At 40.8% G+C, this 19,706-nt stretch overlaps 1 protein-coding gene and 2 long non-coding RNA genes across 4 annotated transcripts in view; 2 read left to right on the top strand and 1 right to left on the bottom strand.

The window, feature by feature from the left end:
* LOC127004036 (WD repeat-containing protein 18-like) overlaps window positions 1-12,947 on the top strand; it is a 13,213-nt gene extending 266 nt beyond the window's left edge. Inside the window, exons 2-9 of one of the 2 annotated variants that reach the window (XM_050871264.1) lie at window positions 2,236-2,308; window positions 2,589-2,663; window positions 4,868-5,023; window positions 5,205-5,443; window positions 7,350-7,589; window positions 10,184-10,426; window positions 11,311-11,465; window positions 12,745-12,947. In XM_050871264.1, coding sequence (XP_050727221.1) covers window positions 2,657-2,663; window positions 4,868-5,023; window positions 5,205-5,443; window positions 7,350-7,589; window positions 10,184-10,426; window positions 11,311-11,465; window positions 12,745-12,883 — 1,179 coding nt within the window. In that variant the 5' untranslated portion in view covers window positions 2,236-2,308; window positions 2,589-2,656 and the 3' untranslated portion in view covers window positions 12,884-12,947. Of the gene's footprint in view, window positions 1-2,235; window positions 2,309-2,588; window positions 2,668-4,867; window positions 5,024-5,204; window positions 5,444-7,349; window positions 7,590-10,183; window positions 10,427-11,310; window positions 11,466-12,744 lie in introns of both variants that reach the window. The other variant, XM_050871263.1, reaches the window with a different exon arrangement.
* A 2,968-nt stretch (window positions 12,948-15,915) lies between these two features.
* LOC127004035 (uncharacterized) lies at window positions 15,916-17,379 on the top strand. Its single transcript, XR_007757581.1, has 3 exons — window positions 15,916-15,976; window positions 16,327-16,449; window positions 17,022-17,379. It is a non-coding gene; the product is annotated as an uncharacterized LOC127004035 (long non-coding RNA).
* Window positions 17,380-18,904: 1,525 nt separating this feature from the next.
* Window positions 18,905-19,706, bottom strand: part of LOC127004033 (uncharacterized) — a 200,395-nt gene continuing 199,593 nt past the window's right edge. Inside the window, exon 8 of the long non-coding RNA XR_007757579.1 lies at window positions 18,905-19,366. This is a non-coding gene — a long non-coding RNA (uncharacterized LOC127004033). The remainder of the gene's footprint in view (window positions 19,367-19,706) is intronic.

Below are 19,706 nucleotides of genomic sequence, written 5' to 3'. Positions count from 1 at the left end.
ATTTGACATTTCCAGAGGCACCTTCATGACCCTTGTAGTTTGACCTTTTTTCTGTACTATGAACGAGAAAGAAACTCATGAAAACCCGATTGATCTCCTTATCGGCCTTTGGAAATAGTTGCCGTGCGAGGGCATCCGGGGCACCACAGTCTGCCCACAGGAGGACAGGGAGGCGGTCACCACATAACCAGTTCCCTGCCATTTTGCATTCTATATATCCATTACAGTCTCGCCTTAATTGAAGGAGTGTAGCCTAGCATCATTTTTTATCTAGTTCTACACCCGTAGCATTGTGAAGTTTGATAATGTTTTGGGCAAAATTACAGAAATACACCCACCTAGCCGCTGACCACCAGCAGTGTGAATCATACTCTTACAGTAATATTTACCATAAACATTTAAATCTAACCTAACCTGATCTGTGTTCCACTGCCAAAATGAGATAAAAAGACTTAAATCCCCTAATATATCCCCCCAAACCATATTACGTATCTCAAGAACGAGGGATTTGTAACAGGAAGCAATATGGCAGTACGATATGTCTACACAAAATACTTCATATAGCTCAGAGGTGTACTTGTAAGTCCCTCACAGTGAGACCTGTGTAGTTCTGAAATAATACCCTTTTTTTGACATTTTGTCATACTATTCACTCTTCTTTATAACCATTTTAATGACGAGATTTTCTATTCTCTTTTTTCTATTACTCTCTCGGTCCCACACGTCCTCTGCGTGTATCGAAACACACTAGAAATTAATCACAACAAGGAGAGGGTATTCCCCGGCTGCCTGGGATTGAACCCGCGACCAGCTTGACGGGAGAGCCACTCCTTACTGAGTCGGCCAAAGAGGTACCCCACTGGCTAAGTGGGTTAAGGGAGGCTTGTTCATCAGGCCGTCGCTGCACTACACCATCTTCAGGGATTATTGAAGAGAGGGTAGCCTACTAATTTTTAGATAATGACTTCTTATTTCTGGACAAAATATGATGCTTTTTATTATGTTGATAGTATTTTATTCTGGAAGTCACTAAATGATTGACTTTTCAATTCATTGCATTATTATGTTGATAGTATTTTATTCCGGAAGTCACTAAATGATTGACTTTTCAATTCAATGCCTGAGGAGTACCCGCTGCCACCCCGCTCCCACCTGTTACCACCAGCTTATATATACAGTGGACAAACCCCAGCCTCTGCCTTTTCCCGTCACATGCGTATTTCTGCCAGCCCTCTCCGCATTTTGAATAAAATTTAACTAACCTAACATAACATATCTTATGAGGGGGCTTCGCCCCCCACAACCCCTCTTCTATTTTCGGAAGTCATCTGTTACTGCACTGTATTCAGGGACTAAAAAAGAATGCATATTGTAAGTACATATTAACTTCACAAGAGGTGGCTACCCTCTCTTCATTATTACCCCCATCTTCTATTGTAATGATTAAATGGGGGCCCAAGATGCCTCTCTTATTAGATGATGTTATGTCTTATTAGGTTAAAGTAAGGAGGCTTAAGGGGAGGCACAGCCCTCCCTCATTAGGTGATGTTACGTATAGTTAGATTTGTTAAGTTAATCTTTTTCACTAAATTCTTGTGGTATCCTGGCAGTGGAGGCAGCAGTTCTACTCCATGGTAGCAGAGTCTGGCTTCCTTATGGTCTTGTGAGGACTTAAGTGCTTATATTCCTCATTTCTTCATATTACAAGGATTAAACTTTTATTTCTGGTGTTTATGATGCATTTGCTATGAATTTGCTTTTTTTTTCACAGTTGTCACTTAGTTTTTTGAACGGGACGAGAAACTAGTGATTTCTTTAGGGAATAGTTACCAGACTGTTTTAATAAACTCAAACTCACTAGATTTTGAACAGTTTAGAGAGAGGGGTGAAGTTATAAATATTTACCCAAACATTTCTAAGGATAGCAACCCATTGCCATTTAGGTAGTAGTAACTTATTGCTACTAAAATAGTAATCAATCACCATTTTATTAGTTGTTCAAATCACAGAAATGAGTCATTTGAAACAAATAGTTGTCAGTGATAAAAGCAAATTAAAATCAATCAGAAGAGAATAATGCAATTACTAAGGCAAATCAGATCAAAAAGATTACCGTACCTTCGCAGATGTTAGAGGCAAGTTCTTATTGGACTTTTCTTATGCCTAATTTTTCCTTTTAGTAATGTTATATATTTATTCGTTCCCTTAATATACATGCTAAACTCTTTATTCCAGAAATCACACAATGGAGCCTGTAGTGGATGCAATAATTGTTTCATCTCTTAATTCTGGAACGGAGTGTCTTCAGGTGAGATATGCAACATAGGTACTGATTATTTGTTGGTTTGTTTTCGTATCATTCCTGAGGTTGCAGGAGTCAAGATATATAATTGCAAAGTTCAAAGGGGCAGGTAGCCATGAGGGAACAGAATATTGTAGATATAGATAGATAGAATGTTAGGAATCAATTAAGTTCATATTGAATTATTTCTTCATACAGTTAATAAATGAAACCTTGCATATTAACATGGTGAGTTTGGCAAAAACATTACATTATATATTATTGAAAATTTTACTTCTCTTTCCAGGTATATGATAGTGCCACAGGGACCCAACTCAAGAGCTATAGAGGACTACCAGCTGCTTCTTCATCCTTATGTTCAGTAGGTAAGGTTCTGCACAAAAGCCTTTAATAGCTAATCCTGTTGATTTTGTATCTTATTGGCCAAGTCATTTACTTAAACATTCAACACTATACATTGCCTCATCAACCACACTTACATAAATAATCACTCAAACAAATTCAGCCCCTGGCAAAATAAGTTAACCCAGAAGAAATGCCAGTGTACTCTCGTCTGAATGATGAATTAATCAATCATCAGGAGGAAAAGGTTTGACTGATACATCAGTCCATCAGGCACTCAGTACATGGGGTCATCCAACAGTAACAGATTTCTTATTCAACAATTCACTATTTGGCAATCCCTGCTGTTGGACAGGGCTGCACTGCAAAGAACATGGTTGAAATGAATACCAAACTGTTGAGTAACAAATCTGTTATGGCAGGATTACAGTGGTTTGTACTTGTATGCATGCACCCACTGATCATAAATGTCCTTTTTCTCTATTATTTTCACCTGCCATTCAGCCTTATTCATGCATACCCCAAACATATCAATGTAAACTCATATGTGTGGTAAATAGTGCAGTAAAGGGAGTGCATTGTGGACGGATAAGATAAAAGAGACAGTTGAGGAGAAAAGAAGGAACTACAAGAAAATGTTAAGAGAAATATGGAGGAAGTGAGAGGGAGATGGGAGAGAAAATACAAGGAGAGTAAGATGTTGGTAAAGAGATTGGTTAGGGAAAGTAAAGGGAGAGTGGATGAGGATTTTTGTAGGAAAATTTCAGCAAAATACCAGAACAAAAATCTTATCTGGAAAGAAGTTTAAAGAGAAATGGGGGGAGAAAAGAATAACATTTGTAGCATGAAGAGGAAAGATGGGGTGTTTGTGAGATGGAATGAGGAGATAAGGGAGGTATGGAAGCAGCACTTTGAAACTGTAATGAATGAGAGTGTGGGAGGGAGAGCAGAAGTGACTAGTGTAGGAAAGATTAATGTAGGGCGGCCAGATCCACAGGGGGGGGTGGAGAGAGGTGAGATAGAGGAAGCAATGAAGAAGTTAAAAGTAGGAAAGGCCCCTGGAGCTGATGGCATAACAGCAGAAATGTTGAAGTATGGAGGAGGTGTAGTTGTGGAATGGATATTATGGATATGTAACCTAGCATGGGAGCAGGGTGAGGTGCCAGAGGATTGGAGAAAGGCTATTGTTGTGCCACTGTACAAAGGGAAAGGGAGCAGTGGTGATTGTAATAGTTGGGGTAGGCGGTGGCCGAACTGGTAGCGTACTGGGTGAGGTCCTGCGGGGAGGCCGTATTGTTACGGGTGTGGGTAAAATTTTACAAGTGTGCCAATCTCGCACTGGCAGACGAAACTGGTTATTTTGGTAGTTTTCAGTGTTATGAAACAATCTGATAACTGCTTCTGTCAGATAATTAAATGATTGACTTTTCAATGTCTGTTGCACACCCGCCGCTGTAACTGCAAAATAGCTTGCTGAGAGAGGTTCAACTTGCTTACTGTTTCGATATTTCAGTCACTGCTCACAAAGATCACAAGTGGACAAACTAGAACAAAACCAGGCATATTAATGTTTTTCCTGCTGTGTATTCCCTCAGTGCATGCGTGGTGGACAGCATAGCGACTTATTTCTGCGAGGAGGTATTTCTTGCAACACCAGCCCGCGTCCCCCACGACCACCACCGCTGCCGCCCTGTCCCGTCTTGTGGTGCATATTTTCACTGCCCCACACGAAGTGGCAAATAAATTTAAACTAACCAAACCTAACTTAACCTAACCCAACCTACCTAATGGGAGAGGGGACTTTGCCCCCCTCGGCCCCCTTAATCTGTGTCAGTACCGACACTCACAAACACTTGGCTATTTTCCCTTACATTTATGTCCTGGATTGATGCATAAAACTTTCCTGTGGCATAAATACATTCTTCATTTGCATGGGAACCACAAGGAAGAAATATTTCATCAGGTGGGCTGAAAAAGACTACAGTAACCAGTGGATGGGACAGCAGATAAAGAGAGGAGGGCACGGTGGGTAGCAGATGCTATTGTAATTACCGGGTGCAGTTGGTTCAAAAACTATTCTCGGTCGGTCCTTGTGTATTTCTGACCCTCTGACCTTGTCTGTTACATCCGAAATCCGTTATATTGAGAGTACTGTATTAGTTTTATGGTAGTAGCCCTTTTCTGGTACTCTCCATGTGAGCAGTGTCTATGTACTTGTTTCAGGCCATGCAGCTTATTTGCTGACAGCACAGAGAGACAAACCATTCCTGCAGACATGGTTCATCCACCAGCATGATGTGCAGCAGATACGGCTGGTTGTCCCTGGCAAAGTGACTGCTATGGCTGTCAACCCAGTAGGACCAAAGTATTGCATTATAGGTGAGATGAACCTTATCTGCCTCCAGAGTTTTTGTGTTTGCATTAGTTCCATTTACCCAATTGACCTTGTCACGTTTAAAGAAAGGAGAAATTAATTTAAAATTATAAGGTATGTAGCACAATATTGATACTGTATACTTTTATTTTTAGGCTATTATATAAATATTGATCACTTTTTCAGGTATTGGTGAAAAGATATATATTTATAAACTGCTGTCTGGCCGCTTGATTGGCATTGCCAGTCGCCACTACCAGCCAGTCACCCAGTTAGTATTCTCACCTTGTGGCAACTACTTTGCTTCGTCGGGAGAGGATGGGTTTGTGTACCTCTGGAGCCTGTCCAGCTTCATCGAGGCACTGCACAAAGTTCATGCCCCCCAGCCACAACCACACTTTGTCCTTGGCCAGCACTCAGATAAGGTTTGTTGAGCTTCTTCAAATTATTCTTATGCTTTTGATTATTATTTAATTTGGCTCTGATGTACACACACACACACTCCGATGGTGCACAAAGAGGAATGGAAAAAAAATTATAACATGGAGAAACAGGAAGAAAGCATCATGGATTATAATTATTATTATCATTCTTGCTGTCCATGAATGGATATAAAGGAAAAATTAAAAAATTGAGAGACCCAAACTAAATCCTTGCTATGGGCAGACATGGGCATGAAAACTAAACGACAGTGACAGAAAAGTAGAAATGAAAAAAGGAGGGACAAAAGCAGCACCTAATAAGTTAACAGGGAGTGTAATACTATTAATCACAAAGGCAAATGTTCTAGATAGTTTAATGACTACAGTAAGAAATGGACAGAGACGAGTCATATCATACTTAGATCTAATAACAGAGACAGCAAAAGTAAGAGTTGCAACCCAGAATTTGTTGAGGTAAGTTCAGGCAGAGGACCAGTTGGAGAGATGAAATTAAAGCATTTGCCAGAGCAGGAGAGATTGCATTAAAATCAGACTAATAATGGCTGAAGATGATGATGTATTCTTTCAATCATATTAATATCTTTCTTTTCATATGGAGACCATACCACTGCTGGGCATTCCAATGTGGGGCAGATCAGGGTCTATTCATTTCATCATTTGTCCATGTAGTGAAATGTCATTCCTCAATATCAGTTTCTAGATCTCTTACAATCTTATTAATGTGCTTTTGAGGTGATAAGTTGACCTAATTCAGCATAGTTAAGTCCTTTTCCTCTTTTGCTTTTGTGATTTATTGATTTCCCTTTAATTACTCAGTTATGGTCTCTTAGTAGTTTTGTTGACTCATGAGCTGAAATACCGTACACCAAAATGCAGCTGATATGGAATAAGATCTTTTCAGACATGTTCTCATGAATCTTACGGCCTTACCATAAGGCAGCCTCCTTGACTGTAGAAGCTCTTCGGCCATTTTCTCATACTATAATCTTCGAGGGTCCTTCTCCGTAAGCGAAGGAAAGGTGTTGATGGGCGAAATTGTTGGAATGTGGCAAGGGGTCGAGATAGGTACATCTTCATCAGCCCTTTCGCATATTTTATGCGTCAGTTCTGCATTTCTTTCATTAATATATTAATAAATGATCCAGGAATTATAGTAAAATGTATTTGATCTAATATGAATCTGCAAAAGTTTTTTTAATAAATGATTTAAAATGTTGCTAAAGACGTTAGGGTTGTATCATGATTTTTAACACTTGCCGTGTCAACGCGCCTACTTGATCAACTCAAGGAGGTAGTCTTTTCCTATAGCTCTGACGAGGCTCGATCACTTTTCTATTGGCTCCTTGCTTGACGCGATGGTAGCGAGGGGCAGAGGAGTGATAGTGCCAGGCACATGTGGACTCCTGGCTGTGTGCGTGGAGAGAGGTGGAAACCAAAGGGTGCTGACGTCACTGCCCATCCCCTAGGCCTCCCCTCTCATAGGCCTTGTGGAAACACGGGCCGCGCAGGGATGCCAACCCTGTCACTCACGCTATGCTCCCAATTATACCTATATTTGCCTTTCAATCAACCATTTTATTTGTGATTATACATTGAAAAATATATATGTAAAATGCTTCAATAATCAATATTCCCGTGTAGAGATGTTTACAGAGGCTACCAACCTAACTCGGAAGAAGCTCTAGTGGAGGAAGGGGCCGAGATCACCTTATAGTATCTGGCAGAAAGGGGAAACTGTTTAAGGGAAGAAGAAGAGGAAGGTTTAGAGACTGCCTAATGGTACGGCCGTTATTCCCTTCATGCATTGATGCCTACTCTAAAAGGGTCAATCGTGCAGTTGTTAAGCATTGTACCAGTGAGAGAAATAAAAACTTTTATATCTTTGCAGGTCACAGGCTTGGCTATTACATCTCCAGGAATGCGAGGCTTCCTGGTGTCTTCTTCACTGGACCACACTGCTCGTGTGTTTGACTTAGTGACTGGTCGCCCTTTGTACTGTCTAGTGACTGCTGATGCAGTGACCAGCATAGCTAGTAATAGTCTTGGGTCTCAACTCTTCCTTGGTCATGCTGATGGCACCGTGAAGGTGGTGGACTTACTTCCACCTCCTCCCCATGGCGATGTTGAGGTGAGTTAGGGAAAGAGCACAAAAGTTGGTGTATGGGCAACAGGGTGCAATGCATTATAGAGGTCTGCACGGGCTGTGCAACAGGTGTGGGTCCAGCAGGGGCCTGCCGGGCACGGCAGGTGTTTTATGCAAAAAATTGTGGGTCTGTGGTGGGTGGGGATTTCACTAAATAACCTGCTTCCTAGCCTCAAACCCTTCTGCTTACTCTATCAAACTGTTCTCTCTGTTGGGCTCCTCCAATCACAATCTTATTTTGGCATTCTATCCTATCACTCCTGTACAGGACCCACCGAAGAGGCGATGCTTCTGGCATTTTGCTTATGCTCAGTGGGATGATTTGAAGATGTACTTCTCCAATTTCCCGTGGAATGATTACTGCTTCCAGGAGAGAAACCCCTCTCTGTGTGCCCAGTGCATCACACAGGTGATTGTCTCTGGAATGGAGGCATATTTTCCACATACTTTTTCTACACCTCATGCTAAAAAAAACTTGGTTCAATCACGCTTGCTCTTGTGCTGTCAAAGATAGAGAGGCAGCTTACGAAAGGTACCAGAGCCTTCGCACTCCTGCTAATCATGATCTTTATATTTCCACCCAGAATTGTACCAAATCTATTCTCCGACTTAACAAAAACTCTTTCATTAGTAGAAAATGCCGCAACTTTGCTTTTTCTAATTCTTCCCAAGACTTCTGGCACCTAGCCTAGAACATCTCCATTTTCACTTTTTCATCTTTTCTTCCTCTCCTTAACCCTGACAGGAGCACCGCTGTCTCATCTATCTCAAAGCCAGAACTCTTCTCTCAAACTTTCTGTAAAAACTCCACTCTGGATGATTCTGGGCATATTCCTCCTACTCATCCCCCCTCTGACTCCTTTATGCCTATTATTAAGATCCTTAACCCTTTCATTGCTAAACGCTCGCAGCAAGCGTTAGGTGTATTTGCTGGTGGTGCTAAACGCTCGCTATGAGCTCCACCCACACTCAAATCTCCCGCATATGAGAGTGTTCCAACACTAATTCTCACAACACAGGATTGTCAATTGAGTGGGTTCTTCACTAAATTTGATGGAAAATCATATCAGCCCAGCGCGGCAAATCTACGGACGAGTAACTGGTGGACTTTCTTGCCCAATATAGCGGCATTTTTGCATAGCTTCACCTATCACCTGACTGATTCTTTGACCAAATAGTTCAAAAGCACCTATCCTCTTCTGATCTTCTATCTGATCACCAGTATGGGTTCCGCAAGGGGCGTTCTACTGGCGATCTTCTTGGTTTCTTAACTGACTCCTGGTCATCCTCTTAGCCATTTCAGTGAAACTTTCTCAGTTGCTCTAGATATATCAAAAGCTTTCGATAGAGTCTGGCACAATGCTTTGCTTTCTAAACTACCCTCCTATGCATTCTATCCTTCTCTCTGCTCCTTTATCTCCAGTTTCCTTTCCAGACGTTCTATCTCTGCTCTAGTAGACGGTCACTGTTCTTCTCCTAAACCTATCAAGAGTGGTGTTCCACATGGCTCTGTCCTATCACTCATTCTCTTAATGTTATTCATCAATGATCTTCTTTCAATAACAAACTGTCCTTTTCACTCATACACTGATGACTCTACTCTGCATTAATTCAACTTCTTTCAACGGAAGACCCTCACAACAAGAATTACAAGACTCCAGACTGGAGGCTGCAGAACCTTGCAGACCTTTTTACTTTTTTGGAGCAACATTTATTGGTTTTTTTTTTCTACACTTTTTTTTGTTGCCCTTGAGTTGTTTCCTGTGCTGAAAAAAAAAAAAAGTGTGAGTGTACTTGTAGCTGGTGCAGAGTAAGTAAGGTCAATCATGAGTCAAGGTGGACTAAATAGGGAAGCTACTTTCATAAGGTTAAGGTGGTGAGGATGGAAGATCATTTGAGTGACAGGCAAATATTTATATGGTCATCCAGGGCTTAGCTTCACCCACTGTGGAGGGTTTCTTAGTGAAGTGCAAATGGGACAAATGGCCAGAACCTGACTGCAGTTCCCTCAAGTAACTCAGGCTGGCTGTAGCCCAGGACAGCTGCACTTATATGTAATGTGGATTAGGAGTGAAAGAAGGAACAGGGAAGGGGTGATAGCAGTTATCAGCCAGATGTTAGGAGTCAGTGATGTAGGACCTGATCTACTGTATCAAGGGCAGAAGCAACAACTTAAGAATAAAAACAAAGCTTGTTTTAGCTTCATAATTAGTTTCCAGTAGAAGATTAACATGAAATGAGTTTTAAACAGTTCTAATGTAGAGTTCAGATATATTATCAACTGACAGTATCATGATTTGAAGTGATAACAAATGAGGCATTTAAAAGAGAAAGGTAGAAGTCATTAGTGAGAAAATAAGCTTAAAATATTTTAGAGGGGGGAGTAGAAAGAACATGCAACCACAGCACAGGCAAAAAAAAAGACACTTGTAGCCACCCATGTTGGAAGTTCTGAGGACCAGACAAAAGGATTATTAACACTCACTTTTGTCTTTTCATTTATTTGCTGGCCTATTTTACATACTAGTATTTGTGAATGAATTTTAGAAAGCATTAAAAACACAACCTTCATATTCTAGGTAAGCCGAAAAGGAGTTTTGTGTCATGAGAAGAGTGTGCGGCACCTCGCTGTGACACCCTCGGGCAATCATCTGATCACTGGCGGAGACGATGGGGAGGTGAAGGTGTGGGTGGTGACCAGCAGCACACTGGACACCCCTGATGCCACCACCACCAGACTGCCTCACCTGGCACACAAGAGAACAGTCCACACTGGCCGTGGACCCATCACCAACCTGGCCATAAAGCAGATCAGTAGAGAGGTCAGTTTACAAACCTTTATTAATTGCAATGATTTCCCAGTTGTTATTTTCATTAGATGAAGAATATGCTGGCAATTATGAAAACATAAATGGTATGAAGATAATTAGTTTGAGAGTCATCTGAGAGCTTCCAGGGTATGGAAAATGTCTGAAAGATGCAGTATGCCAGGAAGGAGTGCATGAATTCACTTTTGGAGTGGAAGAATAGTAAAAAAGAGAAGGAAGTAAAGCATGCACTAGATAAGTATATGCAGTCACTTGGATTTCAAAAAATTTCCGTGATTGCAAAAGTAAAAGTGTATATAAGACAGTCTTGGGAAGAGAGAAGATGGAGAAAGCAAGAAGATAATGGCTGAGTGATTAACATGTAGTTGGCAGATAGGCATTTAGGATTATAAAATGAGATGACAAGTGCAGTGGACATAATGTTCTATGTATTATTCAACTCAGGTTGGCATACAGTGAACACACAAGCCAACCTCTTGCTGTGTCCCTGACTTGTATAAGCCAATGTCAGGGTCAAATTGAAAACAAATTTGCTCTCATTAGGAGATTTTTTTCCTGTTTGTTATAGGGACAGGAGATGGAGGCATAGTACTTCCAAGCATGGAACTGCTAAAATTAGGTTAAGATCTAAAGTAGTTGAAGGGGATGCTTTCTTTAGTGTATTTTGTTTATGAAAACAAAGATCATCTGATATATACATTAATGATAAATCACTGTGCAATGAAGGACAACACTATCCTCTTGAAAAAAGAGGTAATTTTAGACACAGCCACCAGACTAAGTGGAATCACATAGAAGAAGTGTTCATCTTCCACCATGAGACATGTGTTTTCTGAATGTTAATTATTTTTTTTCTTTTTTTTTTCTAATAAAACCAGGTACTGAATGCACCTGAACTGACAACAAAGGAAGTCATTGCTCCATTCAGCCAAGATCACTCCAGCCCACTCAGCTGTCCAGTGACAGTGCCAATAAAGGGAAGATCTGCTCCACACCCACAACTTGCTGACATTTTCCAGCCAGTAGAATCTAGGTAAGGATGGTAATTTTGTACTTCCATTCACACTGAAACAATCTAGTGTATTCATTTAATTCAGATTCCAACTGTGTAAATATTTTCATTATATTTTTAATTATCTAATAATATATCCATAGCTATTGTGTAATAAGTGTGTCAAAGTGCCAACAATGTACTGTACTTTAATAATGGAAAAATTGCTGTATAACTTGGGTGGCAGTGTCTGCAGGCTCATGGACCATTACTATATTTTTTTGTTTGTTGGGGGATGGAAGGGTAGGTGTTGGGGTGGTATTTATATCACTGCTAATGGTTATGTCAGAATTACAGTAGTATTAGAGTAGCTAACCCTCGAGATCCCAGCTTGCTGTACTTTTTTACCTGCATTTTATACATCTATGTACTTAAATTGCAACACTGGCAGTAATGGTAAAACTTTATTTATTTATTTTTTCATTTTGGCTTTCTTGGTGGGGCCTGATGGTTGACCCCAGCCTGTTATGGCACAGGTGAGTGTTTGTAGTGGCGCCATCTTGCTTGGCTCATGCTACCACCCCGGAGCTCATCTTTGAGCCTCTCTTTAGAGAGAGAATCTTGAGTCTGGGTTGATAGGTGGTCTTTAGCTAAAGACAGCATGTGGGTAGTCTTAGGCCACTCAGTGGTGACTGAAAAATCTCAGCTGTGGCAGCGGGCAGAACTTGAACTCATGTCTTCCTGAATGTGGCGCCGGCACACTAATCACTCAGTCACTTTAGAGTTACAGTAGTATTAGAGTAGCTAACCCTTGAGATCCCAGCTTGCTTTATTGAGGTGAGATGGAGGAAAGTTGCTGGTGCTATGAAAAAACAGATTAAAAAAGAAATGATTGAGGCGGATATAGCTATGGGAACCCCTGAACTAGGCTTAGTCCTGACCCAGCAACAGAACTGATTTTTTTTTAACACAAATAATACAGATCCAGGGTTACAGCATTGGACATAAACATATGGAGTATACATGTATACGTGTATATGGGTTGCATAAAGTCAAGAGTGTTAGAAATGTGATTCTGTGGAAAATATGGAATAATTGAAGTCATATGGAAAGGGAATAGAGAGAAGTATGCAGAGGTAGTATAGAAAGTTGCACGGATGTAGAGGACATGTAGTAAAAAGATATTGCATTAAATTTGTAGGTAAAAGCAGGTGAAAACAACCCAGTTGATGGATATAGTTATGGAGTGTGTGGGAACTGGATTAGAAAGAAATGAAAAAAAAAAATAGCTTAGGCTTTAAAAAAAATTTTTTTCTTGCAGCCCTCAAGTCTTTGCATCAGGAGGAGACTCTGAAGCCAGCAATGATATGCTACATAACACTGTGGAGCAGCTAAAGGTGGCAAATTCACAACTCTATGACTTTGCACTCAAGCACATCATTGGTGATTTTGAAGTGTAAGGACACCAACCAGGCTGCCTGTAACAATCAGGTAAGCACATCATCCTTGAAGTGTCACCTGTGGATTCTAGGCAAGGCACCATTTAGTTGTCATACTAATGGTAACATAATTAATAGATTGTGCTGTCAATCCTTTTAAGGTGATAGTTGCAAGTATATATACACTGGACCTTGACTAAATGACAAAATAGGTTTCCCAGGTTTTAGCAATCCACAGATTTGCCCACTTTCTAAATGTAAATCAAGAATACTTAAAATAGATAAATAAAAGACATGTCATTACAAAAGATTTGTTTTGGGTGCAGAGTTGCGAATGTGATTGCTCATACTGGGTGTTTTTAGTTGTGTCATGCTTCCCCTATGTCCTGCTCTGTGTACTAAAAAGACAATAAGCTTACCCAAGTGTAAAAGTGAGAAATTTTATGAAATTTGTTTTGTTTTCTTCCCGTCTCATTCCTGTTTTGCATTTTTCTTTGCTCTGCAGTGCTCTCTGGCCCACCACCACCACATATATCCTCCTTGTGTTGATTGGAGATTTCAAGTTCATCTGGGATCACAGAATAGAAAAAAAAACAGAAAGAACAAACTGTTAGTGCTAAGAAGTTATGGTGAAATATAGTAAGTTATGAAATATATATACATTATATTACATGTCTGGTAACAGCTGAGCTTTGGGTTTTAATGTCTGATTGTGGTTATGATATCCTTTGGTTTGCTTTTCTTTTTTTTCCTTCTCTTCAGCGACACGACATCAGCGTCCGACAGCGTCACCGTTAGTCCTCTTCTAAACCTCTTAATCCTCTTCCATTTCCTCTTAATCCTCTTCTAAACCTCTTAAGAGGAAATGGAAGAGGAATTTAGAGGAGGATTGAGAGGTTTAGAAGAGGATTAATCCTCTTCCATTTCCTCTTGACCCTTTCCATACTGTGACACCGACGTCTGCGTCACGGATGGAAAGGGTTAAAAGTGCATGAAGACCTAAGAGACAGTTTTCAGGGAAGGAAAGTATTATTATCTTAGAACATTTCTACATTTCGGGCTAGGAGACATGCGGCAGGGCTGTACAAGGGTATCCCCTACGCTGAACCCGCCCACAACCGCACGTTTAGTTGAGCCAGACTATAAATGTATTTTTAAAATAAGCGGAAAAAGGAGTACAAGAGCACAATCTGGTGAGGAGAGAGAATATTGGAGGGAAATTAAGCCTCGCCTTGCAGATTCAGGTTGGGGAGGATGAGTGAGGCCTGCTGTGCCTGCTGATTGACCTCAGAACGCGCGAATAGTTGGTCGATGCGAAGCAAGTGATACCTCAGTATCGACCCTCATGTTGCTTACTTCACTTCAGCAGAGAGTGCCACAATTTAGCTTTTAAGTAGCCAACTGCTGCTTAAGATTTCCTTCCATTATCACCTCTGCACTGTGATACAAATTCACAAAGGCTAATGGCATCAATGCCTCTCTGTAATTATTTTGGTACCATTTTAGGGGTTACCCCCTTATTTGTGTGATTATGAAATTTTAATTAGTGAGAACATTGAAAATCTGAAACTTATTCCACCCCACAGTGCAGAGGAGTCAGTGACTGGAGACCTGAGGCAACTGCTGCTAACATCCAGGCAGGATGTAATCCATCCAGGAGGCAGTTCATCCTGCAGCGACGTGCATGTCTACATAAGGAAAGAAGGAGGAGGAAAGGTTGGCCTCTGTTGTGACTGGAAATAAATTATAGTTTCTTACCTATGTGGTTGAATTTATCTCTTCCTTCTTTGGGTTTAGTTTACAGATATCATTGTCAGCCTTTCCTGACTATAGTACCTTATGTTGTTTAGTGTCTTGAATGAAACCAGTATCCCTTTTTTTCACTATTGATGGGTAATAGTGTCCACCCTTTAGATGGGTGACACCACCACCACATTACTAATATCATTATTATCAAGTACCCCCTCCAAAAGGTACCAGTTAGTCAGATTTGTTTAACAAAAATATATTATTTTTGGGGTTGGTTAAAAAGATATTGCATAAAAGTTATAGGTAAAAGGAGATGGGAGCAACCCAGTTGATGGATCTGGTAATGGACTGTGTGGAAACTGGATTAGAATAGTGCCAAAATTTGCTAAATCAGTAATGCAGAGACAAGCAAGGATATTTATATTCTGCAAGAAGCCAAGCACCGTATAGGTGCGTCCTGAAAACCTATGGCTACTATCAGTTATTCCCATCCTTAAATAGTTCAACTTTTAAACACTCAATTAAGTCTTTATATCAACCAAATGCTTAGTGTTTCATTAATTTACTGCTTACTTTTTGATTGATTCCTGATATGTGTTGAACCAGAATGTGTCAACTTAGTCCAGTTGTTATGATAAGCTAATGTAGAAATATTTAACAAGCTGGTTCACTCGTTGCTGGGGCTGCTATCTCCTCTTGACTACCAGGTTCAGCATCTTCGGAATTACTGGTGAACCATTTCTTTCTACATTTCTTATGGTGGGGAGTCAGCATAAGTGAATGGAATAGATTAGCGGAAATAAAGTATTTATATGAGATGTATAAAGAATACATGCTTCAGTATTCCACTGCGTGTCATAAAAGGCGACTAAAAGTGACTTAGATGGCTCATGCGTTACAACAGGTTAATAGCTCACCATCCCCTCAACTAGTTTCACGAAATACAAGCCAGTTATGTGACCACTCTCTACCCTGGTGTTGCGGGAAACGTTCACAGATTAGTAGTAGTCGGTAAAGAACACACACACACACACACACACACATGACTAACAGTTGTTCACTGTTTCTCACTTGGCTCTTGATTAATTATAAGTGAAATATTCGTCGATATACACGGGGTATTCTGCTAGAGGGAGGGAATTATACCTATTTTAAAAGAAGGCAAACTGGTGAAATAAGTGGACAGTGGTTAGAAGGCTACTGTTAATCATAATTAACGAGCAAACTATTGTTGAAAGGGCTGAGCGGTAGGGCGGGAGGGGGGGAAGGGAGGCGAGGAGGGAAACCGATGAAGAGCTGGTATCACTTCTGGTTGAACTTGCGTGAGGTACGGATGTTACAAACGGAGTTCCAACTAATGAAGAGGTAAGTTCGTTCTCTTTTCTATTTCAATTTACAAGCTTGCGGTTACTTTTAACACTTGAATGTGCGTATTGTTATATTATTTTAGGTACTTGTAATTTGTTCATAATCTCTAGGTGTAGCACATGGTTACAGATATCATTGTCAGCCTTTCCTGACTAAAGTACCTTATGTTGTTTAGTGTCTTGAATGAAACCAGTATCCCTTTTTTTTTTCCCCTATTGATGTGTAATGGTGTCCACCCTTTTGATGTGTGACACCTCCACCACAATAACATAATTATTATAAAGTGTGCGAAGATAGGTGCTAATAGGGGGGATCGGTATGTGATCATTGACCCTCTTTGTTTCCAGCATGTTCCTGGCCTGAGACTGATATCAAGAGAACCACCGAGGAGGCTCCGGTCTTTACGAAGCAACAGCCGGTGTGGAGATATCCGCATTAATCAACGAACAGGTTGTCGGAGCTCTGTCCAAGTGGGTAGTGTCATATTATCGAAACTTTGCCGCCATCATCTTTAAACCGTGTGAGCGTCATTGTGGGCTAGCTAGCTCTTGATGATCAGTTTTAAATAACTTCTATTAAGACTTCTACTATCCCTCTGGAGTTGCCATATTTGCAGCTAATGGGAACTACCAATTGGCTAATTACCTGTTGTAGAAAATGTTTGCTACTGTGTTCGCAGGTTTTGGTAATTTAAAAATTCCTTCCATATCGACGAAAACAGACAAGTCTGATTCATTTCTCTAATAATTTATATCCTACCATATTTGTCCTTTGGGGGTTTATTGGTTAATTATCGTTGGCACCGTTTTAGTTTCCATGGTTTATTATTGATTGTTTATTGTTGCAAGTAAACATAAGGATACATGTGGAAGTAGCACCAGGAAACTAAAGATAAAATGGTAGGGGACAAGTGCTGAAATTATTATCACCACTATAAAATACTTCTCCGTTGAGATAACCAGTAGTAAAATTATTTGAGATACCCAGTAGTAAAATTATTTGAATAACTTTAATCACAATAAAAGCCAATTGTATCCTCCAGGACTGACGGTGTGAATGGAGGCGCATGGTAGAGGGTCATGGTGAACGCGTTGTGGCTGCCCTCCACTGAGTTCACACACTGACTGCAAACGCCAGAGTGCTGACTACTGCATCATCCATCGCTACTATGGTCTAACTGTCCGGCGGCCCTTCATTCCTAGGCGTGAGCTGGGCTGCCTCCTGAACAATAATAGATGGTCAGACTCATGGCTTATCAGAGTTGCTGATTAATGAGCTATCTTGTTCGTAAGAGTTCGAAGGACTCTTTCTTTGTTTTTTTTTATTAATTTTTTTATTACACAAAATGTAGTGACTGTTTCTAGGGACGGTCTTTGAGGTATAATAAAACATTCATTGCATTATTTAGTTTCAATCATTCATTGCATTATTTAGTTTCAATCTACCAAACTTTATGGACACTTAATCTGTTAACAATTCCCAAGAGAAAGACTTAGAAATCCCTGGACAATTACGGGTGGAAATCCTTTAAAACCTGTAGGAATGGTATGCTTTTCACACTGATGGGTTTCATAACTAACTAATCTTACCCTGGCCGTCTGCAAATACTTTATAGTTCGCCACGATTGCTACAGTTTTAAAACCCGAGCCGCTTCTGTGGCGTGAAATCGTATTCTTGTCGTATTCGCGAAACTGTCATTGTCAGGCAGGACATGGCTTATTACATACACGAACAACAGCTTTTAAGTTGTGTTCGTTATGAGTATGAGGCTTTGAACGGTCACTCATTACGAACAAGACGCACGCGGTTGTAATTGCCACTGCTGTGTGGAGTTGTTCGTGGTATGTGTAAGCCATGTCCTGCCTGACAATGACAGTTTCGCGAATATGGCAAGAACATGATTTCACTCCACTGAGACTGCTGTGTTTTACTTCTATGAAACTGTAGTCATCGTGACGAACTATACACTATACCGACTGGTAGGGTAAGATATAGTAGCTGTTCTATCCTTCTCATTACCAATAATAATTAAATTCATATGACCACCTCCTCCCGGACGGTGAACCTGAAAACGGTAGAACTCTTCCATTAACTCAGTATCGTAAGAGCTGTCGCCTCAGGAGGCAGAGTGGGGCCTTGAAGCCGGAGGGTTGTGGGCAGGGTGTGTGTGAGTAAGGACGGTGGCCTCAGTAGGAGCCACAGGGGAAGGGACAGATTACAAGGTGATAACAGGACTGTGGCAACAGGTTTAATAGCTGTCAAACTGAAGTAGTCATGATTGTTTGCACATTAGCCAGTCGTCACCGTACTCGTGTGTTGATTTGCAAGCCATGATGATCAATTGTAATAGGTGACATAGCCAACATAACATTGCAGGTCTGTGTGTAGCATTCAATATCTCCCTAAAATAATGTTTTAGCCCCGTCATCACCTTGTAATCTGTCCTCCCCCCTTGTCGCTCCTACACATCTCCCCCTGCCCATATCACCCCCCCCTCTCCCTCCCCCACCGAGGCCCCACTCTGCCTCCTGTGGTGACGCCATGATATTGCGTCAGTTGAAGTTCTATCGTTTTTAGGTTCGCCGTCCGGGAGGAGGTAGTCACAGTATTTATCGTTATTATCATTGCAGGATAATGATCATGTTATAACACAGCTTCTATCCTGGCTGTCGGTAATGGTTCATGGGGTTTGTCGAAAGTCACGATTACGAAACAAACGTGTTTCATGTGAATGAAATACGAGTGGCGTGAAATCATTCTTCCCATATTTACAAACGTTCTCATTGTCAGGCGGGACCTGGCTTACCACGTTCACCACCAGCGACTCGACGCAGCAGCGGCAATGACAACCGCGTTTGATTCGTATTATAAACGTGGTGAAGCTCCACACACACACACACACACACACACACACACACTCTCTCTCTCTCTCTCTCTCTAAATTACTAATAAGTTTAATAACGACATGCTGCGTGTATATCGGAGGTTTTGACACTATCTGTCATTTGTGTGTTTCAGTTATAGTTTTAGCATCAACAAAAATAGTTTAGTTTATCTCTATGCGGCTTAGAAATCACTCTTATTTTTAATCTTATTATGTTGCTGTATGTTAGTACAAGACATGGCTAATATTCACTATATATAAATTACAACTACTATTGCTTTAACAACAACAACAACCACTACTACACCACAGCTACAACTACTGCTATTATCACTGCTACTATTACTACTACTACTACTACTACTATAGATACTACCACTGCGGCATCTCACCATCATGGCGTGCCAAGCCAGTTCTTCAGTTTCCCCTGGTAGCGGGGCAGCCTCACCAACGTCACCCTGCCCAGACTCTTCCAGGAGCGTGCCGGCAATCAGGTTCCCGCCTATGACGCAACAACAGAGACGGTAAGCCTGACTTGAAGGAAATGTGGCGCAACTTATTCATGTTAAATACAGACCGCGGACAGAAGTGGGCGTTACCTCCTAGAGTGACTCCTAAAAATTCTCCAGAGTTAAGTTCCCAGCGTAGATATTGTGACCTTTTTTTTGTCTCGTGAGATGAAAGAAACTTTTAATTTAATGCACATACAGTGTCGTTGATGTTCACAAGCATTGCGTCAGGAATGGGATGCTAGCACTGAACATTAATTTAACTTACAATTGTTCAAGGTTACTGGAGGGACACGGTCAACATGCTACACTACACTTTGACACAAAACTACA

Source organism: Eriocheir sinensis, chromosome 27 (assembly GCF_024679095.1).
Source record: "Eriocheir sinensis breed Jianghai 21 chromosome 27, ASM2467909v1, whole genome shotgun sequence".
NCBI lineage: Eukaryota > Metazoa > Arthropoda > Malacostraca > Decapoda > Varunidae > Eriocheir > Eriocheir sinensis.
The sequence above is the reverse complement of the archived record's forward strand: the minus strand, read 5'-3'. Positions and strand labels throughout refer to the sequence as shown.